The sequence below is a fragment of the Bos mutus genome, chromosome 18 (genome assembly GCF_027580195.1).
Source record: "Bos mutus isolate GX-2022 chromosome 18, NWIPB_WYAK_1.1, whole genome shotgun sequence".
Taxonomy (NCBI): Eukaryota; Metazoa; Chordata; class Mammalia; order Artiodactyla; family Bovidae; genus Bos; species Bos mutus.
The window spans coordinates 8112751-8138547 of NC_091634.1; the positions used below are offsets into that span (position 1 = coordinate 8112751).

At 42.2% G+C, this 25797-nt stretch overlaps 1 protein-coding gene across 1 annotated transcript; it reads left to right on the forward strand.

Annotated features, from left to right (window-relative positions):
- The first annotated feature begins 7888 nt into the window (after positions 1 to 7888).
- Positions 7889 to 25250, forward strand: LOC138991669 (sulfotransferase 2A1-like). Its single transcript, XM_070386812.1, has 6 exons — positions 7889 to 8024; positions 11044 to 11252; positions 11776 to 11902; positions 14443 to 14537; positions 23645 to 23822; positions 25038 to 25250. The coding sequence occupies exons 1-6, from the start codon at positions 7889 to 7891 to the stop codon at positions 25151 to 25153; spliced, it is 861 nt and encodes a 286-aa protein (XP_070242913.1). The 3' UTR covers positions 25154 to 25250.
- Positions 25251 to 25797: the final 547 nt, after the last annotated feature.

A 25797-nucleotide genomic window follows, 5' to 3' on the forward strand; every position in this document is an offset into this window, starting at 1 on the left:
CAGCAACCAGTTAAAGATCTGATTGAAATGCAATTGTATTCAGTAGGTATGTGCTAGTCCTGAGATTCTGCTTGTACACACCATAGCCATACTAAGTACAAAGCTACAGATCATTCCAGGGGTTCTATTAACCAAATGTAAACCAGAGACAAAGAGAAACCATAATGCCCAAACCTTAGAAAACCACGTTAAAGCCTAACTAGAATTCATAACTGTATTATACCCTACATAACACTCCTTTGAGAAAGACTGTTCAATCGACCGCACAATTGCACTCATTTCACATGCTAGTAAAGTAATGCTCAAAGTTCTCCAAGCCAGGGGTCAACAGTATGTGAACCAAGGACTTCCCAATGTTCGAGCTGGATTTAGAAAAGGCAGATAAACCAGAGATCAAAGTACCAACATCGATTGGATCATAGGAAAACCAAGAGAATTCCAGGAACACATCTACTTCTGCCTCATGGACTACACTAAAGCCTTTGACTGTGTGGATACAACAAACTGTGAAGTTCTAAAGAGCCTCTTGATGAAAGTGAAAGAGGAGAGTGAAACAGTTGGCTTAAAGCTCAACATTCAGAAAACTAAGATCATGGCATTTGATCCCATCACTTACTGGCAAATAGATGGGGAAACAGTAGAAACAGTGGCTGACTTTCTTTTAGGGGGCTCCAAAATCACTGCAGATGGTGACTGCAGCCATGAAATTAAAAGACGCTTACTCCTTGGAAGGAAAGTTATGACCAATCTAGACAGCATATTAAAAACCAGAGACATTACTTTGCCAACAGAGTTCTGCCTAGTCAAGGCTCTGATTTTTCCAGTAGTCATGTACAGATGTGAGAGTTGGACTATAAAGAAAGCTGAGTGCCGAAGAATTGATGCTTTTGAAATGTGTTGTTGGAGAAGACTCTTGAGAGTCCCTTGGACTGCAAAGAAATTCAAACAGTCCGTCCTAAAGGAGATCAGTCCTGGGTGTTCATCGGAAGGACTGATGCTGAAGCTGAAACTCCAATACTTTGGCCACCTGAGGAGAACTGACTCATTGGAAAAGACCCTGATGCTGGGAAAGATTTAGGGTAGGAGGAGAAGGGGATGACAGAGGATGAGATAGTTGGATGGCATCACCGACTCAATGGACATGAGTTTGGGTGGACTCCGGGAATTGTTGATGGACAGGGAGGCCTGGCGTGCTGCGGTCCATGGGGTCACAAAGAGTTGGACATGACTGAGCAAGTGAATGACTGAAATGAAGTGATGCTTGGAGCTGTTGCAGTATTAGTATTAGTAATAGTAATCTTATCAGTATTAGGACCAGAGTCATACACCAAGGATGGAAAAGCATAAACAGAGAAGGATTCTGGGTCACAGATGATCTCTCAGTATGCTGAACTAGTCTGGGCTGCCCACCTCTAGGTTTCCTCTCACATGAGATAACTAAGTCTCTACTTTTTAAAGTCATTACTACTTGCAGTCAAATGCAATTTCTAAGAGACACACCCTCTTCCCAGTCAAGTAGAAAACCTCAGTTTCTTCATCAGTTCCCATAGTTACTCCTCATCACTAATCAATCACCAAGCACTATTGAGTTTACTTCTCTGGGGAAAAAACAAAAAGCCATGATAAACCAGATTTTAGGTTTTACTGGAAACAGGAAAACCACCCAGGTATGTCAGCTATGCACAGTGATACTTTATGGTATTAGTAAATCACATGTGGACTTGGTAGGAAGTTGTAAAAAAAATAGACTCAAGCTGTAAAAGAGTAAATAGCTACAGTTTTTTTTTTGCTAGAAAGTGTTAAGGTCCTTTCCAGGACTGATGCTGAAGCTGAAACTCCAATACTGTGGCCACCTGAGGAGAACTGACTCATCTGAAAAGACCCTGATGCTGGGAAAGATTGAAGGGGGAATGAGAAGGGGATGACAGAGGATGAGATGGTCGGATGGTATCATCGAATCAATGGACATGAGTTTGGGTAAACTCCAGGAATTGGTGAGGGACAGGGAGGCCTGGCATGCTACAGTCCATGGGGTCACAAAGAGTCGCACATGACTGAGCGACTCAACTGACTGAACTGAACCCTTAAAATACAATTGCTATTATACATTTTCAATGTGGCCAATATGAGAATTCTCTCAGCCCAGTCCTTAAAACCTGGAAGCATTTCATAAATTCTCAGTATGTTAATGATGAAATGGCAAATAAGGACTGGATCTTCCCGAGCAGTTAGGTATTTAAATTCACCCCCATACCTGTGAGTCTAAAGCAAGTTCTTGACCCTTATGCTTAGAAAGAGAGATTTCAGGGACTTCCCTGGTGGTCCAGTGGTTAAAACTCTGTGCTTCCAATGCAGGAGTTGTGGGTTAGATCCTTGAGCAGGGAACTAAGATCCCACAGGCTACACAAAGTGGCCACAAAAAAAAAAAAAAAAAAAAGATTTCTTTAAAAATTAGGTCGGTATAAAACAAAAGTGTGAGAGATTTCAGTCCATGGTATCTCAATTTCCCTCCAGCTTATTATCACTACATCTATTTACGTAGTTTTTATTTTCATTTTTAATTATCTTCAAACTTAGGGAAATTTTGCAAGAAATACACACAAAATTCTTATACAAACTTCACACAGATTTACCATCACTAATGCTTTTGAACTGTGGTGCTGGAGAAGACTCTTGAGAGTCCCTTGGACTGCAAGGAGATCCAACCAGTCCATCCTAAACGAGATCAGTCCTGGGTGTTCATTGGAGGGACTGATGTTGAAGCTGAAACTCCAGTACTTTGGCCACCTGGTGCGAAGAGTTGACTCATTGGAAAAGACCCTGATGCTGGGAGGGATCAGGGGCAGGAGGAGAAGGGGACAACAGAGGATGAGATGGCTGGATGGCATCACCGACTTGATGGACATGAGTTTGGGTAAACTCTGGGAGTTGATGATGGACAGCGAGGCCTGGCGTGCTGCGATTCATGGGGTTGCAAAGACTCTGACACTGAATGTTTTGCAACATTTGCTAGATTACGCTTTCATTTCTTTCACTCTAATATACAATATAAACTTTTTCAGCCATTTGACAGTAAGTTACAGAAATCCTTTGCTTTTATCCCTCAAAACTTCAGTGTATGAGATTTGTCTGGTGGCTCAGTGGTTAAGAATCCACCTGTCAATGCAAGAGACATGGGTTCCTCCCTGGTCTGGGAAGATCCCATATGTCCCAGAGCAACTAAGCCCGTGCGCCATGACTATTGAGCCAGTGCTCCAGAGCCCGAGAGCCACAACTACTGAAGCCCTCGGGCCCTAGAGCCCGTGCTCCGCAACAAGAGAAGCCACAGCAAGGAGAAACCTGCTCACCACAACTAGAGAAAAAGCCTGGGCAGCAACTAAGACCCAGCAGAGTCAAAAATAAACAAATACAATTATTTTTAAAAATTTTTATATTTTCTAAGATCAAGAATATTTTCTTTATAAACACAAAAATGACAGAAATCAGGGAAATTAGTACTGATGCAATGTTATTATCTAATCCACAGTGTGCATTCAAATGTGGTCAACTGTCCCAATAATAAAATAATAGCATTTTCTGTGGTTTAGGAATCAATCCAGGATTTAGTTTACATTCTCCCTTCTAATTTCTTTGGACCATATTTTAGTTTTTCTTTTATTATGGTTGTTTTAAAATAACAATTTGATAATTTGAATGGTTCAGTTCAGTTCAGTCACTCAGTCGTGTCCAACTCTTTGCGACCCCATGAATCGCAGCACGCCAGGCCTCCCTGTCCATCACCAACTCCCGGAGTTCACTCAGACTCACATCCATCGAGTCGGTGATGCCATCCAGCCATCTCATCCTCTGACGTCCCCTTCTCCTCCACCCCCAATTTGAATGGTACCAGACAATCATTCGGAGAAGGCAATAGCACCCCACTCCAGTACTCTTGCCTGGAAAATCCCACGGGTGGAGGAGCCTGGTAGGCTGCAGTCCATGAGGTCGCTAAGAGTGGGACACCACTGAGAGACTTCACTTTGACTTTTTACTTAAATGCATTGGAGAAGGAAATGGCAACCCAATCCAGTATTCTTGCCTGGAGAATCCCGGGGACGAGGGAGCCTGGTGGGCTGCCATCTATGGGGTCGCAGAGTTGGACACGACTGAAGCGATTTAGCAGCAGCAGACAATTATTTTTTAAAGATTCCTCAATTAGAGTTTACAGGAGATGTTCTCATTAATATCTTCAGGTCTAGACTTCATCTTTTAAATATGCCCACATAAAAGGAAGGAAGGTAAGGACTTCCTTGGCAGTCCAGTGGTTAAGACTCTGAGCTTCCAAAGCAAGGGGTATGGGTTCAATCTCTGATCAGAGAACTAAGCTCCCACATGCCATTAGGCCTGGCCAGAAAAAATTAAAAAAAAAAAAAAAAAAGGAAGAAGGTGAGAGTAAATTTACCATGGGGAAATCTCAGTTCAGTTCAGTTCATTTCAGTCGCTCAGTCATGTCGGACACTTTGTGACCCCATGAATTGCAGCATGCCAGGCCTCCCTGTCCATCACCAACTCCCAGAATTCACTCAAACTCACATCCATCGAGTCGGTGATGCCATCCAGCCATCTCATCCTCTGTCATCTCCTTCTCCTCCTGCCCCTTATCCCTCCCAGCATCAGAGTCTTTTCCAATGAGTCAACTCTTCGCATGAGGTGGCCAAAGTACTGGAGTTTCAGCTTTAGCATCATTCCTTCCAAAGAATACCCAGGACTGATCTCCTTTAGAATGGACTGGTTGGATCTCCTTTAGAATGGACTGGTTGGATCTCCTTGCAGTCCAAGGGACTCTCAAGAGTCTTCTCCAACACTACAGTTCAAAGGCATCAATTCTTTGGCACTCAGCTTTCTTCACAGTTCAACTCTCACATCCATACATGACCACTGGAAAAACCATAGCCTTGACTAGATGGACCTTTGTTGGCAAAGTAATGTCTCTGCTTTTGAATATGCTATCTACATTGGTCATAACTTTCCTTCCAAGGAGGAAGCGTCTTTTAATTTCATGGCTGCAGTCACCATCTGCAGTGATTTGGGAGCCCAGAAAAATAAAGTCTGACACTGTTTCCACTGTTTCCCCATCTATTTCCCATGAAGTGATGGGACCAGATGCCATGATCTTCGTTTTCTGAATGTTGAGCTTTAAGCCAACTTTTTCACTCTCCTCTTTCACTTTCATCAAGAGGCTTTTTAGTTCCTCTTCACTTTCTGCCATAGGGTGGTGTCATCTGCATATCTGAGGTTATTGATATTTCTTCTGGCAATCTTAATTCCAGCTTGTGCTTCTTCCAGCCCAGCGTTTCTCATGATGTACTCTGCATAGAAGTTAAATAAGCAGGGTGACAATATACAGCCTTGACGTACTCCTTTTCCTATTTGGAACCAGTCTGTTGCTCCATGTCCAATTCTAATTGTTGCTTCTGACCTGCATATAGGTTTCTCAAGAGGCAGGTCAGGTGGTCTGGTATTCCCCTCTCTTTCAGAATTTTCCACAGTTTATTGTGATCCACACAGTCGAAGGCTTTGGCATAGTCAATAAAGCAGAAATAGATGTTTTTCTGGAACTCTCTTGCTTTTTCGATGATCCAGCGGATGTTGGCAATTTGATCTCTGGTTCCTCTGCCTTTTCTAAAACCAGCTTGAACATCTGGAAGTTCACGGTTCACGTACTGCTGAAGCCTGGCTTGGAGAATTTTGAACATTACTTTACTAGCGTGTGAGAGGAGTGCAATTGTGTGGTAATTTGAGCATTCTTTGGCATTGCCTTTCTTTGGGATTGGAATGAACACTGACCTTTTCCAGTTCTGTGGCCACTGCTGAGTTTTCCAAATTTGCTGGCATGTTGAGTGCAGCACTTTCACAGCATCGTCTTTCAGGATTTGAAATAGCTCAACTGGAATTCTATCACCTCCACTAGCTTTGTTCGTAGTGATGCTTTCTAAGGCCCACTTGACTTCATATTCCAGGATGTCTGGCTCTAGGTGAGTGATCACACCATTGTGATTATCTGGGTCGTGAAGATCTTTTTTGTACAGTTCTTCTGTGTATTCTTGCCACCTCTTCTTAATATCTTCTGCTTCTGTTAGGTCCATACCATTTCTGTCCTTTATCGAGCATATCTTTGCATGAAATCTTCCCTTGGTATCTTTAATTTCCTTGAAGAGATCTCTAGTCCTTCCCATTCTGTGTTTTCCTCTATTTCTTTGCATTGATCACTGAGGAAGGTTTTCTTGTCTCTCCTTGCTCTTCTTTGGAACTCTGCATTCAGATGCTTATATCTTTTCTTTTCTCCTTTGCTTTTCCCTTCTCTTCTTTTCACAGCTATTTGTAAGGCCTCCTCAGACAGCCATTTTTCTTTTTTGCATTTCTTTTCCATGGGGATGGTCTTTATCCCTGTCTCCTGTACAATGTCACGAACCTCCGTCCATAGTTCATCAGGCACTCTATCTATCAGATCTAGCCCCTTAAATCTATTTCTCACTTCCACTGTATAATCATAAAGCTAACAAACATTACTTCTGCCAGGTCATCAAAATCAACATCTAAAATGAGATGTCAGTGAAAGTGAAAGTCACTCAGCCCTGGCTGACTCTTTTGACCCCATGGAGTATAGAGTCCATGGAATTCTCCAGGCCAGAATACTGGAGTGGGTAGCCATTCACTTTTTCAGCGGATCTTCCCAACCCAGGGATCAAACCAAGGTCTCCTGCATTGCAGGTGGATTCTTCATCAACTGAGCTATGAGGGAAAGCCCCATGTGGCTCAGCTGGTAAAGCTCCACCTGCAACGTGGGGACCTGGGTTTGGTCCCTGGGTTGGGAAGATCCCCTGGAGAAGGGGAAAGCTACCCACTCCAGTATTCTGGTCTAGAGAATTCTATGGGATCCCAAAGAATCGAATATGACTGAGATGTCAGGTTGATAGTAAATACCCTCTAAATGTTGTGACTGTACTAGTATTTTACCTCCATGATCTTCTCTCCAAAACCCAGAAACCCAGTCTAATTTGGAGAAAAACATCGGGCACACCCAAAGACAGCAACCTTCCCCCAAAATCCTTGACCAGTAATCCTCAAAACTGTCAAAGTCATCAAAGACAAGGAAAGTCTGAGAAACTGTCGCAGCCAAGAGAGACCTAAGGAGACATGAAGACCCAATGTAATGTAGCATCTGGGATGGGATCTTGGACCAGAGAAAGGATATTATGTAAAAACTAAGGAAGTCCTAATAATGTATGGACTATGAGAAGTCTTTACACTATCTTTACAATTTTCCAATACATCTAAAAGTGTTGAAAAAATATAACAAACCTTATTTAAAATATTTTTTTAGGATTCCCCTGGTGGTCCAGTGGTTAGGATTCTGCCTGCCAATGCAAGGGACTCAGGTTCGATACCCAGTCCGGAAAGTTTCCACGTGCCAATGCACAACTCAGCCCCTGTGCTATATATTCAGCCCAGCTGCCTAGATCCCCACCTTGGCAAAAAGAGAGTAACCTCTGCTTGCTGCAGCTAGGAAAAGCCCACACACACCAATGAAGACCTGGTGCAGCTAATAAATAATAAACTTAAAGATATACATTTTTAATCCACCACATGTCTACATCCTCCATCTTGTTACTAAACTCCCAGTTCCCTCCCATGAAGTCAAACTCAGGTCACACCAGAATGTTCTCTGAATGACTTCACGATTGCCCAATATTATCAATCTTGTGACCCTCTCTTTTTATGGACAGGAACACTCATCAACGACCTGGGAGAGATTAATGATTGTTCGATGTTGACTATAAAATGGATCTCCCAATCCAACAGTGACTATGGCTAAAAGGCTCACAAGAGGTAGAAAGAGCTCATCGTCATGACAGGAAAGTGTGTGTGGTTTGAAGGGATACCCTTCCCAAGCCTGGATTACTCACCTGAACTCCTGAGAGAGGTGCAGGAGAGTTTCCTTGTTAAAGACGAAGATGTCTTACTGCTGACTTTCCCCAAATCAGGTAAGGAAGCAGGATCAGATACTGACAGGCTGTGGCTGTGGCCCTCATTCATTCAGTAGACAGGTGGAATGCTTTCTGTATGCCGACAATGCATTAGGGGAATAGAAATGTGCACTGATACCGCTGATGTCCAGAGAAAGGGGTTGAGCCAGGCAGTCACACAGTCAGCTGAGTGCTCAGAGAGGGTAATCAAAGGCATCGGAGGAAACCATGGGAATGAAGCCCAAGGCAGATTCAGCTGTTTGTAGAGAGGAGTGGAAGAAGATGGAGAGTGAAGTCTGTAGAGGAAACGGGCTGCTGTTGTTTAGTCACTCAGTTCTGTCTGACTTTTGTGAAACCTCATGAACCATAGCCCACCAGGCTCCTCTGTCCATGGGATTCTCCAGGTAAGAATACTGGAGAGGCTGCCATCTCCTTCTCCAGGGGATCTTCCTGACCCAGGGATTGAATCCTAATCTCTTCTCTCTCCTGCGTTGGCAGGTGGATTCTTTACCACTGAGCCACCGGGGAAGCCCTAAAAGTAGTGGAAGGAGGTAATTCTGTGAGATGTATATGTTAATTAGCTTGACGGGGGTAGTCTTTTCACAATGTGACATGTAACAAATGAACATGTACACCTTAAATACACACATTCTTTTTTTTAATAGAATTTTGCTTTTTGCTTTTATCATTATTGTTGATTTATTTTGGACTGTGTTAGGTCTTCACTGCGTGCGTGGGCCTTCTCCAGTTGCAGTGTGAGGGCTTCTCTAGAGGTAACTTCTCTTGTTGTGGAGCCGGGGTTCTAGGGCTTCAGTAGTTCAGTGACTCGTGGCTCAGTAGTTATGGTGTATGGGTTTAGTTGCCCCACTGCCTGTGGGATCTTCCCGGGTCAGAGATTGAACCCATGTCTCCTGCATTGGCAGGCAGATTCTTTACCACTGAGACCCCAGAGATGCCCTATTTCTGCTTTATATGAAAGAGACAATAAGCTCCCTGCTAGCAGAAACAAGTCTTATCCAGTTACTTGTATAATATAATGGAGCAATGGAGAGTTTAGTCTTGCCATGTTGACCCCACTGTTTTTGAACTGAGGGTGTTAAACATATACATCCTGAACTTGTTAGTTAAGTCAATAAAACAAGGTGGGAGGGCTGGGGTGGGGAATAAAACATAACTACCGCAGCCAAACAGCAAGGTAGAAGAAATGACACTAGATTGAGATCAGAAAGAGTGAACGCGGGGCTTCGCTGTTTGATCCCTGGTCAGGGAAGATTCCACATCCTGTGGTGCAACTCAGCCTGTACACCGCAGCTACTGAGCCGTGCTCTAGGGCCCACAAGCCACAACTGCTGAAGCCCATGTGCCCAGAGCCTGTGCTTCACAAGAAAAGAAGCCACTGCAATGAGAAGGCTTCTCAGTAGCCCCTGCTCACTGCAACTAGAGGAAGTCCGAGTGCAACAATGAAAACAGCACAGGCGTTAATGATAAAATAAATGAATCTTTTTTTAGAAAAGGGAAAGAATTAGCAGCAGGAAAATAAAATGTTTTTTTTTTTTTACAGAGTGAATGTGAAATTATTTCATGAAAAGAGATATTTTCCAGGACTTCCCTGATGGTCCAGTGGTTAACAATCTGCCTGCCAATGCAGGGGACATGGGTTCAACCCCTGGTCCAGGAAGATCCTCCATGCTGTGGAGCAATTATGCCCATGTGTGACAACCACCGTAGCCTGCCGGCTCTAGAGCCCATGCTCTGCAACAGGAGAAGTCACTGCAATGAGAAGCCTGAGCATCACAACTAGAGAGTTGCCCCCTGCTCACTCCAGCTGGAGAAAGCCCAAGTACAGCAAGACCCAGCCAAAAATAAATGCATAAATAAATATAACTTTTCAGAAAGGAGAGATTTTCCAGTAAAGGTATCAGCATATCAGCATGGATAGTAATCAGGAATTGGAAAAGAACTTGACAAATCCACTGAACTGAAAGGATGTGGATCATATATCTAAGAGTGGCAGGGTCATAGATGGACTGTGATTGGGCAAGAAACAAGGCTGAAGTCATTGGAAGTGCTGTGGTCATGATGAGCCAAGGCCACTGGGAAGCTGTTCAAAGACCAAGAGCAACAGGAACAAGTTCAAGGGGTTTAAGCAAATAGCCAAAGCATAGAAGCAACCCAAAGGTCCATTGACAGATGAATGGGTAAACAAAATTTATTATCCACATATTGAGAATATTATTCAGCCTTAGAAAGGAATGGAGCTCTGACACTTGCTACAACATGGATAAACTATGAAGACATAGTATGTATGGAGTGAAGTGAAAGAGTTAGTTGTTCAGTTGTGTCTGACTCTTCATGATCCCAGAAACTGTAGCCCTCCAGGCTTCCCTGTCCATGGGTTTCTCCAAGCAAGAACACTGGAGTCTGTAGCCATTTCCTTCTCCAGGGGATCTTCTGACCCAGGGATCAAACCTGGGTCTTCTGCATTGCAGGCAGATTTTTTATCATCTGAGCCACCAAGCTCTGCATGGTATGTATGACTCTACTTAAATGAGGTATCAGAAAGGGAAAGTAGAATGGTTGCCAGGGACTGGGAGGAGAAGAAAATGAGAAGTTGTTACTTCATGGGCAAGAGGTTCAGCTGTGCAAGATGGAAAAGTTCTGCAGATTGTTTGCATAACCATGTAAATATACTTAACCCTACAGAGCTGTACAGGTGTGCCTGGTGGCTCAGTGGTAAAGAGTCCGCCTGCCTATGCAGGAGACGTGCGTACCATCCCTGGGTCGGGAAGATCCCCTGAGAGGGAAATGGCAACCCACTCCGGTATTCTTGCCTGGGAAATCCCATGGACAGAGGAGCCTGGAGGGCTACAGTCCATGGGGTTGCAAAAAGAGTTGGACATGACTGAGTGACTAAACAACAACTCAACTGTACATTTAAAGATGGTTAAGATGGCACCTTTTATGATCTGTATACATTATAAAAATCTTTATAAGTCAGATTAAAATGATTGATCATAGTTTTCCTTTCTTTATCTAGGAACGAACTGGTTGATTGAAACTGTCTGCCTGATTTACTCCAAGGGGGATCCCAAGTGGGTCCAATCTGAGCCCATTTGGGACCGCTGCCCCTGGGTAGAGACTAAGCATGGGTATGAATTACTAAAGGAGAAGGAAGGCCCACGTCTCATCAGTTCTCACCTTCCCATCCAACTCTTCCCCAAGTCTTTCTTCAAATCCAAGGCCAAGGTCAGTGTACAGCGGTCAAGACAGTCTTCATCAGGGCTTCCCTGATGGGCCAGTGGTGGTACTCTGTTGCTTAAGTCATGTTCTTAAGTCATGTTCATGACTCTTTTTGACCCCATGGACTGTAACCCACCAGGCTCTGCTTTCCATGAGATTTTCTAGGCAAGAATACTGGAGTGGGTTGCCATGCCCTACTCCAGGGGATCTTCCCAACCCAGGGATTAAACCCACATCTCTGGCATCTCTTGCATTGACAGGAAGATTCTTTAGTCTATAGTATCCCAAAGGGAAAGAACAATGCTTTCCTCTTTCTTAGTTAGGGCCTTACTATTGGTCCAGTGACTAGTTCACAGGAACTTTAAAATACATATTTGATTAATGAATATAATAACTAGTTTATTAAAACAATCCATGATATTTAAAGGGCACTTTCTAGGAAATGTTTTTTTTTTTCCCCATTTTTATGATGATTAAGAAGGTTAGAAAATGACTATTGATTTTTCATGATCCAATTTTTCTCTTTAAGATGATCTACCTCATCAGAAATCCCAGAGATGTTTTAGTGTCTGGTTATTTTTTCTGGAGGAGTGCAAAATTTGTTAAGAGACCACAGTCACTGGAACAATACTTTGAATGGTTCGTCGAAGGAAATGGTGAGTGAATGTAAAATATGAAAGCTTGGAGTTGTCAGAGTCCTTCATCAGACCTCTTTTTATTTTTTTACCCAACTTGATGTCTCTACATCTAACCAATACATGAGTATAGGGTTCCATCACCACTGGAACCCAAATTTTCTAAATCCACATACTATCTTGTAAAGCAGAAGAACTTCAACCAGCCCTTTTGTTTGCCCCATCAGAAACTATCCTAGCTATCTTCTAAATCTCCATGACCTAATACTAACAGAAAGCATTCACATTCTTCTCCTGTACTCTCCTAAATTTGTGAAAGTCAGGAGACTTTCTGAAAGACAGCTTTCATTGGCTTCCCGGACAATACAATCCTGACTTTCCACCATTTATGGGTGCATCTCTAGAAAAGTCCCTTCATTCTCTTGTCCTCTGTGTCTAAAAACTGTATGCATTACGCCAGGACCTTTATGGGCTTCCCCGGGTGCTCAGTGGGTAAAGAATCTGGCTGTAGTACAGGAGATGCAGGAGATACAGGTTCTTTCCCTGGGTCGGGAAGATCTCCTGGAGGAGGCCATGACAACCCACTCCAGTATTCTTGCCAGGAAAATCCCATAGAGAGGAGCCTGGAACGCTCCAGTCACTGGGATCGCAGAGAGTCAGACACAACTGTAGTGACTTAGCACGCATTCACTCAGGACCTCTATTTTTTTAAATTATTCATTTATCTGGCTGCATCAGGTCTTAGATGTGGAAGGTGAATTCTTCCATCTTAGTTGTGGCTTGGGGGTTCTTTCATTGCAGCATGTGGGATCTAGTTCCCTGACCAGGGGTAGAACCCTGGCCCCCTGAACTGGAGCACAGAGTCTTAACCACTGGACCACCAGGGAAACCTCTCTATACTTTTAATTATGCAAAACATCTAAGCATTCTCAGATACTTGAAATGTTGCAGTTTTTCTCAAAACTATGTGATGAATCTAGTATCTCACCTATGATACATCTCCTGGTTTCAGAACTGTTTCTTTAGTAGCCCATGGACATCTTCACTGGAGAGGGCCATTGTTGTTTAGTCGTTCAGTCGTGTCTGATCCTTTTCATAAACTATACAAAATAGCGTCTCTCCCATCTCTATAGTTTCATCTTTCCCCCACCTTTGCAGTCATCACCAGTGAGTATGTATTCTATTTGTTTGTTTCTGCCACATGTATCTCCACTAAAATGCAACATCTTTGAGTTTTTCCTTGTTGACTCCAGGCCCTAGGGTGGTGCTTGCCACTTGTGTGTGAGTGCTCAGTCAATCAATCATCTCTGACTCATTGCAACTCCCTGGACTGTAGCCCACGAGGCTCCTCTGTCCATGGAATTGTCCAAGAATATCGGAGTGGGTTACTATTCCCTCCTCCAGGGGGTTTTCCTGACCCAGGGATGGAACGCACATCTCTAGCCCTCTTGCATTGGCAGGCAGATTCTTTACCACTACTGCCACCTGGGAAGCCCCATTATCATCAGTGTGAGATGACAAATAAACAATCAAATACAACATGAAATAAAGCAAAGAGATCGTAGTAATGTCATTCAGAGATCTATTAATGTCACTCTTTGATGCTCACAGAGGGCATCCTGCCATCAGTGGACATGCACTCTGCTCCCTGTCTGCCAACATTCTGCCATAACTCAACATCTTTTCTGCTTCTTGGGCAGCTGGGGACACACTGGTCACCAAGACAGTTGATGGTGCTGCTGTCGACACAGGAGAATCCAGTGATGTCCTTGGTCTATGGGAGTAATGCCACAGACTCTTTATTGTCCTCATCTGCATGCTCTTCAGCCCTTCCAGGCTATGACACAATCATCACTTCTATATTGAATAGTTCAGGTTCCCTCACTTTTTTTTTTTGCCCTCAACACTAAAGTCCAATCTTCAAACACTGGAAGTCATAGTTTTTATTGAGCTGATCCTGAGTGAACTCCTGAAGCAAATCTCCTGATTTGCTTCAGGCTACTCTTTCAGTAAAAGAGCAACAAGACTTCCCTGGTGGTCCAGTGGTTCAGAATCTGCCTGCCAAGGCGGGTGACATGGGTTTGATCCCTGGTCTGGGAAAATCCCACATGCCATGGGGCAACTAGGTGGATGCACTGGAACTACTGAAGCCAGTATTCCCTTCCTGATTTGGTCTCCCAGGGAATCATAATTCCAACAGCAACAATGAAGGGAAGATGACAGGGAGAGGGAGGAAAAACAAGTGTTGTGAGAATGTACCTAACAAGCAAAAATATCTAAATGCTGAACAGATAAGAGGAAAAAAAAATGCCTTGTCTCAGACCACATGGTTCACTGGACACGATCTCCTTACAGACCCTTGAAAACTGTATACAAAACCTGCTGCAAAGGCATTAGGCTTGTTAAAGGGCAAATGCGTGGTGTTGGATACCAGTTATAGCAAATGTAGATGTGTCCGGCACTGTGCTAGTCACTGTGCCCACAGAGTGAACATAGTGTATGGATCCCTGCTTTCATTCCGTGCGTCATCCACTCACTCTTTCTGCCTCCCCTCCATGCAGTGGTATTTGGATCGTGGTTTGACCACGCTCGGGGCTGGATGTCCATGAGAGACAAGGAGAACTTCCTGATACTGAGCTATGAAGAGATGAAATGGGTAACTATTGCTCTTAGAGTCAACACACTCTCTCTCACCACCATCTGCACTCCCCCCACCTTCCCTCCATTCCCATGTCTCCCTTTCACCTTCTCAAAGTTTAGCCTGTAGTCAATAGGAGTGAGAATAGCAACCCGGTCTTCATTGCCTTATTTCTGGTTGACACTTCAAAGCTCCGAGCTCTATTTCTTCACATATTTTTCTTTGTTTCACCATAAGCTGAAGGGCTTTTTTACAAAAGGATTTTATTTATGTATTGGCTGTGCTGGGTCTTCACGGCTGTCCTCAGGCTTTCTCTAGCTGTGATGAGCCAAGGATACTCTTGTTGCAGTGCCCGGATTCTAGAGCACAGGCTCAAAAGTGATGCCACACGGGCTGAGTTGCTCCGAGGCAGGTGGGATCTTCCCAGACCAGGGATCGAACCCATGTTTCCTAAACTGACAGGCAGAATCTTTAACACTGAGCCACCAGGGAGCCCCTTTGTTTTCTTTTTGTTAGGATTTTTGTTCTGTTCTGTCCGTGTTGTTCTTGTTGTTGTTGTTGTTGTTATTTTTACAGGTGTGTGGCTTCTTTTATTTAATTTGTTTATTTTAATTGGAAGCTAATTATCTTACAATAGTGTAGTGGTTTTTGCCATACATTAACATGAATCAGCCATGGGTGTACACGTGTTCCCCATCCTGAACCCCCCTCCCACCTCCCTCCCCATCCCATCCCTCAGGGTCATCCCAGTGCACCTGCCCTGAGCACCCTGTTTCATGCATTGAACCTGGACTGGTGACCTATTTCACAAATGTAATATATGTTTCAATGCTATTCTCTCAAATCATCCCACCCTGGTCTTCTCCCACAGAGTCCAAAAGTCTGTTCTTTACATCTGTGTCTCTTTTGCTGTCTCGCATATAGGGTCATCGTTACCATCTTTCTAAATTCCATATATATGCATTAATATACTGTATTGGTGTTTTTCCTTCTGACTTATTTCACTCTGTATAATAGACTCCAGTTTAATCCACCTCATTAGAACTGATTCAAATGCATTCTTTTTAATAGCTGAGTAATATTCCATTGTGTATATGTACCACAGCTTTCATATCCATTCACCTGCCGATCAAAGTCTAGGTTGCTTAACATTAGGGTACATGTGTCTCTTTCAATTCTGGTTTCCTCGGTGTGTACGCCCAGCAGTGGGATTGCTGGGTCATGTGCAAGTTCTATTTCCAGTTTTTTAAAGAATCGCCATAGTGGCTATACTAGTTTGCATTCCCACCAACAGTGTAAGACTGTTCCCTTTGCTCCACACCCTCTCCAGCATTTATTGTTTGTAGACTTTTTTATATCAGCCTTCTGACCAGCATGAGATGGTACCTTAATGTAGCTTTAATTTGCATTTCTCTGATAATGAGTGATATTGAGCATCTTTTTAGGTGTTTGTTAGCCATCTGTATGTCTTCTTTGGAGAAATGTCTGTTTAGTTCTTTGGCCCGTTTTTTGATTGGGTCATTTATTTTTCTGGAATTGAGCTGCATGAGCTGCTTGTATATTTTTGAGATTAATTCTTTGTCAGTTGCTTCATTTGGTATTATTTTCTCTCATTCTGAAGGCTGTCTTTTCACCTTGCTTATAGTTTCCTTCATTGTGCAAAAGCTTTTAAGTTTAATTAGGTCCCATTTGTTTATTTTTGCTTTTATTTCCATTACTCTGGGAGGTGGGTCATAGAGGATCCTGCTGTGATTTATGTCAGAGAGTGCTTTGCCTATGTTTTCCTCTAGCAGTTTTATAGTTTCTGGTCTTCCATTTAGATCTTTGATCCATTCTTAGTTTATTTTTGTGTATGGTATTAAAAAGAGTTCTAGTTTCATTCTTTTACAAGTGGTTGACCAGTTGTCCCAGCATCAGTTGTTAAAGAGATTGTCTTTTCTCTATTGTATATTCTTGACTCTTTTGTCAAAGATAAGGTGTCCATAGGTATGTGGATTTATCTTTGGGCTTTCTATTTTGTTCCATCGATCTATATTTCTGTCTTTGTGCCAGTACCATACTGTCTTGATGATGGTAGCTTTGTAAAGTATAGTCTGAAGTCAGGCAGGTTGATTCCTCCAGTTCCATTCTTCTTTCTCAAGATTGCTTTGGCTATTCGAGGTTTTTTGTATTTCCATACAAATCATGAAATTATTTGTTCTAGTTCTCTGAAAAATACCATTGGTAGCTTCATAGGGATTGCATTGAATCTATAGATTGCTTTGGGTAGTATACTCATTTTCACTGTATTGATTCTTCCAATCCATGGACATGGTATATTTCTCCATCTATTTGTGTCATCTTTGATTTCTTTCATCAGTGTCTTATAGTTTTCTATATATAGGTCTTTTGTTTCTTTAGGTAGCTTTATTCCTAAGTATTTTATTCTTTTCATCACAATGGTGAATGGAATTGTTTCCTTAATTTCTCTTTCTGTTTTCTCATTGTTAGTGTATAGGAATGCAAGGGATTTCTGTGTGTGAATTTTATATCCTGCAACTTTACTATACTCATTGATTAGCTCTAGTAATTTTCTCTTGCCTGGAAAATCCCATGGACAGAGGAGCCTGGTAGGCTGCAGTCCATGGGGTCGCTAAGAGTCGGACATGACTGAGCGACTTCACTTTCACTTTTCACCTTCATGCATTGGAGAAGGAAATGGCAACCCACTCCAGTGTTCTTGCCTGGAGAATCCCAGGGACGGGGGAGCCTGGTGAGCTGCCGTCTATGGGGTCACACAGAGTCAGATACGACTGAAGAGACTTAGCAGCAGCAGCAGCAGTAAGTTTCTGGTGGTATCTTTGGGGTTTTCTATGTAGAGGATCATGTCATCTGCAAACAGTGAGAGTTTTATTTCTTCTTTTCCAATCTGGATTCCTTTTATTTATTTTTTTTTTCTGATTGCTGTGGCTAAAACTTCCAAAACTATGTTGAATAGTAGTGGTGAGAGTGGGCACCCTTATCTTGTTCCTGACTTAGGGGAAGTGCTTTCAATTTTTCACCATTGAGGATAATGTTTGCTGTGGGTTTATCATATATGGCTTTTATTATGTTGAAGTATGTTCCTTCTATGCCTGCTTCCTGGAGGGTTTTATCATAAATGGATGTTGAATTTTGTCAAAGGCTTTCTCTGCATCTATTGAGATAATCACATAGTTTTTATCTTTCAACTTGTTAATGTGGTGTATCACATTGATTGATTTGTGAATATTGAGGAATCCTTGCATCCCTGGGGTAAAGCCCACTTGGTCATGATGTATGATCTTTTTAACATGTTGTTGGATTCTGTTTGCTACAATTTTGTTAAGGATTTTTGCATCTATGTTCATCGGTGGTATTGGCCTGTAGTTTTCTTTTTTTGTGGCGTCTTTGTCTGGTTTTGGTACTAGGGTGATGGTGCCCTCATAGAAAGAGTTTGGCAGTTTACCTTCCTCTGCAATTTTCTGGAAGAGATTGACTACGATAGGTGTTAGCTCTTCTCTAAATTTTTGGTAGAATTCACCTGTGGAGCCATCTGGCCCTAGGCTTTGTTTGTTGAAAGATTTTTGATTACAGTTTCAATTTCCATGCTTGTAATGGGTCTGTTAAGATTTTCTATTTTTTCCTGGTTCAGTTTTGGAAGGAATTTGTCCATTTCTTCCAAGTTGTCCATTTTATTGACATATAGTTGCTAACAGTAGTCTCTTATGATCCTTTGTATTTCTTTGTTGTCTGTTGTGATTTCTCCATTTTCATTTCTAATTTTGTTGATTTGATTCTTCTCCCTTTTTTTCTTGATGAGTCTGGCTAATAGTTTGTCTATTATATTTATCTTCTCAAAGAACCAGCTTTTAGTTTTGTTGATTTTTGCTATAGTCCCCTTTGTTTCTTTTTCACTTATTTCTGCTCTCATTTTTAGGATTTTTCTCCTTCTACTAACCCTGGGCTTCTTTATTTCTTCTTTATCTAGTTGCTTTAGGTGTAAAGTTAGGTTATTTATTTGATTTTTCTCTTGTTTCTTGAGGTAAGCTTGTATTGCTATGAACCTTCACCTTAGCACTGTTTTTACAGTGTACCATAGGTTTTGGGTTGTCATGTTTTCAGTTTCATTCATTTATATGCATATTTTGATTTCTTTTTTGATTTCTTCTGTGATTTGTTGGTTATTCAGAAGCATGTTGTTTAGCCTCCATATGTTTGTATTTTCAGTAGTTTCTTTCCTGTAATTGATGTCTAATCTTACAGCATCGGGATCAGAAAAGATGCTTGAAATGATTTCAATTTTTTTGACTTTACCAAGGCTATATTTATGGCCAGGATGTGATCTATCCTCGAGAATGTTCCATGTGCACTTGAGGTAAAGGTAAAAATTCATTATTTTGGGGTGAGACGTCCTAGATTTCAATTAGGTCTAACTGGTCTATTGTATCATTTAAAGTTTGTGTTTATAAACCTTTTCTGTGTTTGCTGTCTAGAGAAGATCCTTTAGTATTTATTGAAGAGCTGGTTTGGTGGTGCTGAATTCTCTCAGCTTTTGCTTGTCTGTAAAGCTTTTGATTTCTCCTTCATATTTGAATGAGATCCTTGCTAGGTATAGTAATCTGGGTTGTAGGTTTTTCTCTTTCATCACTTTAAGCATGTCCTGCCAGTCCCTTCTGGCCTGAAGGGTTTCTATTGAAAGATGAGCTATTATCCTTATGGAAATCCCCTTGGGTGCTATTTGTTGCTTTACCCTTGCTGCTTTTAATATTTGCTCTTTGTGTTTGATATTTGTTAATTTGATTAATATGTGTCTTGGGGTGTTTCGCTTTGATTTTATCCTGTTTGGGACCCTCTGGGTTTCTTGGACTTGGGTGGCTATTTCCTTCCCCATTTTAGAGAAGTTTTCAACTATTATCTCCTCAAGTATTTTCTCATGGCCTTTCTTTTTGTCTTCTTCTTCTGGGACTCCTATGATTTGAATGTTGGGGTGTTTAACATTGTCCCAGAGGTCTCTGAGGTTGTCCTCATTTCTTTTAATTCTTTGTTCTTTTTTCCTCTCTGCTTCATTTATTTCCACCATTCTATCTTCCACCTCACTTATCCTATCTTCTGCTTCAGTTACTCTACAGTTGGTTCCCTCCAGAGTGCTTTTGATCTCAGTTATTGCATTATTCATTATTGACTGACTCTTTTTTATTTCTTCTAGGTCCTTGTTAAACATTTCTTGCATCTTCTCAATCCTTGTCTCTATTCTATTTATCTGTAACTGCATTTTGTTTTCAAGATTTTGGATCATCTTTACTATCATTATTCTGAATTCTTTTTCAGGTAGACTCCCTATCTCCTCCTCTTTTGTTTGGTTTGGTGGGCATTTATCATGTTCTTTACCTGCTGAATATTTCTCTGCCTTTTCATTTTGTTTAGACTGTTCTGTTTGGGGTGGACCTTCTGTATTCTGGAAGTTTGTGGTTCCTCTTTATTGTGGAGGTTGCTCCCTGTGGGTGGGGTTAGACTAGTGGCTTGTCAAGGTTTCCTGGTTAGGGAAGCTTGCATCACTGTTCTGGTGGGTAGAGCTGGATGTCTTCTCTCTGGAGTGCAATGAAGCATCCAGTAGTGAGTTTTGAGGTGTCTATGATAGGTTTGATGTGACTTTGGGCAGTCTGTACTTTAATGCTCAGGGCTATGTTCCTGAGTTGCTGGAGAATTAGCGTGGTATGTCTTGCTCTGGAACTTGTTGGCTGTTGGGTGGAGCTTGGTTTCAGTGTAAGTATGGAGGCTTTTGGATGAGCTCTTGTCGATTAATATTCCCTGGAGTTAGGAGTTCTCTGGTGTTCTCAAGTTTGGGATTTAAGCCTCCTGCCTCTGGTTTTCAGTCTCATTCTTTGAGTAGCCTCAAGATTTCTCCATCCATATAGCACTGATGATAAAGCATATAGGTTAATGGTGAAAAGATTCTCTACAGTGAGGGACAGCCAGAGAAAGTCACAGAGTTAACATAAAGAAGAGAAGAGGGAGGAGGGAGATAGAGGTAACCAAGAGGAGAAGAGGGACAGTCAAAAGGGGGGAGACCAATCTAGCCAGTAATCAGTTCCCTAAGTGTTCTCTACAGCCTGGAACACCCAGAGAGATTCACAGAGTTAAGTAGAGAAGAGAAGGGGGAGGGAGGAGATATAGGTGACCTGGGGGAGAAAAGGGAGAGTCTAAAGGGGAGAGAGCAATCAAGCTAGTAATCACATCCCTAAGTAAAAATAAGTACTGAAGATTAGATTCTTAATGGTACAAAATTGATAACAAATACCAATAAGCAAAGATGAAAAATCTAGAGTAAAGGTTAAACTCTCAAAAATACAAAACAATATTAATCACAAAAATTATTTTAAAAATATATATGTGAAATTTGCTTTAAAAAATAGGGTCTTTTTGCAAGGTAATAGTATGTTATAAAAATGAAAATTAAAGAAGTAATAAAGAAATTAAAAATAAAAAAACTAAATAACGATAATAGTAAAAATATATCTAGGAATTTCTCTGGAGCTGTTGAGGACAGTGTGGGGTCAGTTCAGTTTCAGATAGTTCCTTGTTACAGCTTATACTTCTTCTCAAGGTCTATAGGCCCCTTTCAATGCTTAGTCAATGCTAACTACAGGGTTTTAATCTGCACCTGTCACTTCCAGAGCAGTTCCCTCTTTGCTTATTTTTGCTTCCTCTGTTTGCAAGTTTCTTCAGTGTCTAATTTCCACCCTGACACAAGGGGGCAAAGGTGGTCACTTATTTAGGCTCACTTGTTCAGTTGTGCTGTAGAGTAGGAGGAATACTGCAAGCAATTTTCACTGGCATGTGTGGGGAGTGCTCGCAGTGTATGGACCACACTGGGTTTGCCTCAGCTCAGTCCCTTGTGGCTCCTGCATCCCTTGTGGCTCAGCTGGTAAAGAATCTGCCTGCAATGTGGGAGACCTGGGTTCAATCCCTGGTTTGGGAAGATCCCCTAGAGAAGGGAAAGACTACCCAATCCAGTATTCTGGCCTGGAGAATTACATGAACTGTAAAATCCATCAGGTCACAAAGAGTCGGACACAACTGAGCTATTTTCACTTTCACTTTTATGGCCCCTATGCTTTTCCACTCTACACTGCTCAGGCTCCGGGTTACTCTGAAGGGGAACTGTCCAAAGCAGGCCCTGGGTTGTGTGCACTTCCCATGTCTAAGCTGCTCAGGTTCAGGTTCTCGGATACTCCACAAAGGCAGAGACTCGGTTGGGCCTGCGTTTTGTGACCTTCCCAGGTCCAAGGAGCTCAGACGACCAGGTGCTTTTTGAGCCCACTATCCCAGGTTTGCAGTGTGTCTTATCACCTCCCCGGTCCCAGCCGCTCAGTTTCCTGGGTGTGTCGCAAAAGCGCCATCTCAGGTGTGCCCTGTGTCTCCTCTGGGGGGCTGATCTCAGGCTGCGACCCTCCTGGCAGATGTCAACCATCCAGGATCCCAGGAAGACTTAGTTAGCAACTGGGAGCCTGCTCACAGTTTGGTATAGGATGCTGTCTCTGGGGCCAAGATTGCTCCCTGCCTTCCAGCTCTGGCTGTTGCCTACCTGTCTCTCTGCCTCTGGCACGGAGATGGGCCAGTCTGCAGCTAGCTAGCTCTCCTATTGTATTCACTCAATCCTTTGTTCTGGGAGCCGGCCGGGCTGAGCCTTAGGTTAGAGCTTTTTGCCGGAAAGTTCTCTCTTTTTTTTTTCCTCTCTCTCTGGCTATCCCACAGTTTGCATTGCTATCTCATGTTAGCTCCTTCAGATTGTCCCCTGGGCATTCAGGCCCGGTCCTTACCCTAAGCATGCAACCTGCGCCTCCCCCACTTGCTGGTGGCAGACACGAGCATCTAGGCTATTTCTCTGCTGGGAGTTGTGCTTAAGGCACATATTCTGTGGGCTTTTTTTTTCCCCCTCCCGGTTATGTTGCCCTCTGAGATTCCAGAACTACCCACAGACCCGCTGGTGAGAGGGTTTCCTGGTGTTTGGAAACTTATCCTCCTTCACGACTCCCAACCTGGGACAGGTCTCCATCCCTAACAATTTTGTCTCTCTTTTTGTCTTTTATATTTTGTCCTACCTCCTTTTGAAGAGAATGGGCTGCCTTTCTGGGTGCCTGGAGTCCTCTGCCAGAGTTCAGAAGTTGTTTTGTAGAAGTTGCTCAGCATTCAAATGATTTTTTGATGAATTTATGGGGGAGAAAGTGGTCTCCCCATCCTACTCCTCTACCATCTTAGGACCGCCCCAGGTGTGTGATTACTTGTTAGACCATACTGAAGGCTCATGGAATAAAGAAAACCTTTAAAGCATTATACCTCTAAGAGGAAAGTCTGATTTAAAGCAAAGCCGTTCTGGTTATAAAATCTTTTTTCTTATCATAATCTCCCAAGATCATATGCCAAGTATTGAGATAATAAATAAGAAGATATGGTAAATCTCTCTTGTTTTATTCAAATGTTAGTTGTGAAAAACAGCATTATTTGGGCACATAGCCAAGGCCTGAAATCAACTCCTTACATTTTTGTCAGTTTCTCCCTGAAAATCTCTTCCCTAACCCTGATTATAACTCTAGAAGCCCTTCTTAAGTCTCTTTAACAAACCCAGCACTTTAGTGTTTCAATGTGTCCTGAATTCAACTATACTGGGAAATCCATCATGGTCTTTCGATCTATTTTTTTCAACCTTTCTCTAAGTCATTTTTAAATTTTTCAAAAGTTTTATTGACATATAGTTGCTTTACAGTGTGCATAGCTTCTAGTGTAAAGTGAATCAGCTATACCTATGCATAGATACCCTTTTTTTTTTTTGTATTTACTTCCCATTTAAGTCACCACAGAGCATTGACTAGAGTTCTCTGTGCATACAGTAGGTTCTCATAGGTTACCTATTCTTTGCTTAGTAATGAAAGTGTCTATGTGTCAATGTCAATCTCCCAGATCATCCACTCTGGACTCCTCCAACTCTATCCCTACTCACATCTCTACATTTCTTTCCTCTTTTCCTCTCCCCTCTCCCCCTCCTCTTTCTGCTGTCTCCTCCCCCTCATCTTCTTTTCTATGTTCTTGTTCTTTCACATAATCTCTCAGATTTTCTCTTCTTCTAGGACACGAGGAGCACTGTGGAGAAGATCTGCCAATTCCTGGGCAAGAAGCTAGAACCAGAAGAACTGAACTCAGTCCTCAAGAACAGTTCTTTCCAGGCCATGAAAGAAAACAGTATGTCCAATTATTCCCTCCTGAAGGGTCAGTATTTTGAGGAGAATGGACAACTTTTGAGAAAAGGTAAAGAAAACATTCTGCCTTCAAAATGGATCAGACTATGTAGAGATTATTCTTGGCTTATAATAGGGCACTAACCATTGGGAGTAGAGAATGTTTGAATTTATCAATTTAAATTGCTCATCAGGGCAATTTAATAATCACAAGATTATCTCTTGTGAGCCCTCATCAGGGCATCTCTTTTTAGCATACTGATGTGGGCTGCAGGTGCTTGAGAAAGTTATTTATTTTAAGATTAATTTGTTTTGGTGTGGACCATTTTGAAGTGTTTATTGAACTTGTTACAATATTGTTTCTGTTTTATGTCTTGGTTATTTGGCTCCAAAATAAATAATGGCATGACCAAATAAATAATAAACAATTAAAAAAAACAGAAAAGAGTAGTTAGACATCTAATACAATAATGCAGGTGAGAAATGATGTTGGCTTGGATGGAGGTGGTAGAAATAGAAGTTGTGAAAAGTAACTAGACACTGGTTATTACAGACCCCATGGACATCTGTCCAGGAGATTCTCCAGGCAAGAATACTGGAGTGGGTTGCCGTGCCTCCTCCAGGGGATCTTCCCAACCCAGGGACTGAACCTGGGTCTCCTGCATTGCAGGCAGATTCTTGACTGTTTGAGCCACAGGGAAGATCTGTTATAGAAAATATAGCAGTGTTATTGGTGATGAATTTCATTCAGGATGAGAGAAGAGAAGGCAGGAAATTGTTCCAAGCAGGCCAATGTGTAAATGAGTATGACCATTAGGCATATGAGAACAACAAACCATTAGTCATTCTGCTATATTAACTGGAATTTCTATGTCAAGCAGACAGAAGGAAATAAATCGAGGGCTTCCTAATGGTTTAGTGGTTAAGAATCTGCCTGCCAAAGCAGGGGACACAGGTTCAATTAGTTGCCCATGCACCACAGCTGCTGAGGCCAAGCTCTAGAGCACATGCCTGGCAATAAGAGGAGCCCGTGTGCTGAGACTAGAGAGTAGCGCGTGCTCACTGCAACTGGAGAAAGCCGATGCACAGCAACAAAGACTCAGCACAGCCACAAATAAATAAATTTTTTTAAATATATAAAATAAAACAGATAAGAATGTGTTGTGTACTACTTAATAGCAATAAATTAAAAGAAATAGATCTAGAATACCTGTAGTCTTCTAGAGTCTTGAGACTTGAGACTAAGTCCTAGATCTGGCATGAGTCTCTATTTTATGTTTCTCAGGCGTGACTGGGGACTGGAGAAATTACTTCACGGTGGCCCAAGCTGAAACCTTTGATAAACTATTCCAGGAGAAGATGGCAGACCTTCCTCAAGATCTGTTCCTGTGGAAACAATGATGTAAAACTTCTGGATCTTATATGGACAATGATAATTGCTGTCCTGTCCTCATATATGTGAATGACTGGGAGTAATTGCATAAAACCTGTTATTTCATCCTGGTGCTTCAATTGATCCAATTTCTGCATCTTTGAGGACCTGACTATTAAAATTATCAGGGTACCCCTATTTCGCTTCTTGGTATCCCAGCTTTCAAAAAATGTTTCTAGTGTTTCATTTCATTCACACAGAGTGGTCAAGAAACAACATAAGAATCATTGTTATTGTTGTTCAGTCACTGAACTGTGTCCGACACTTTGTGACCCCATGAACTACAGCATGCCAGGGTCCTCTGTTACCGACTTTCTGCGAGTTGGCTCAAATGCATGTCCATTGAGTCTGTGATGCAATCTAACCATCTCATCCTCTGATGCCCCTTTCTCCTTTTGCCCTCAATCTTTCCCAGCAGCAGAGTGTTTTCCAACAATCAGCTCTTCACATCAGGTGGTCAAAGTATTGGAGCTTCAACTTCAGTCCTTCCAATGAGTATTCAGGGCTGATTTCCTTAGGATTGACTGGATTGATCTCCTTCTGTTCAAGGGACTCTCAAGAGTCTTCTGCAGCACAGAAGCACCACAATTTGAAAATATCAATTCTTTGGGGC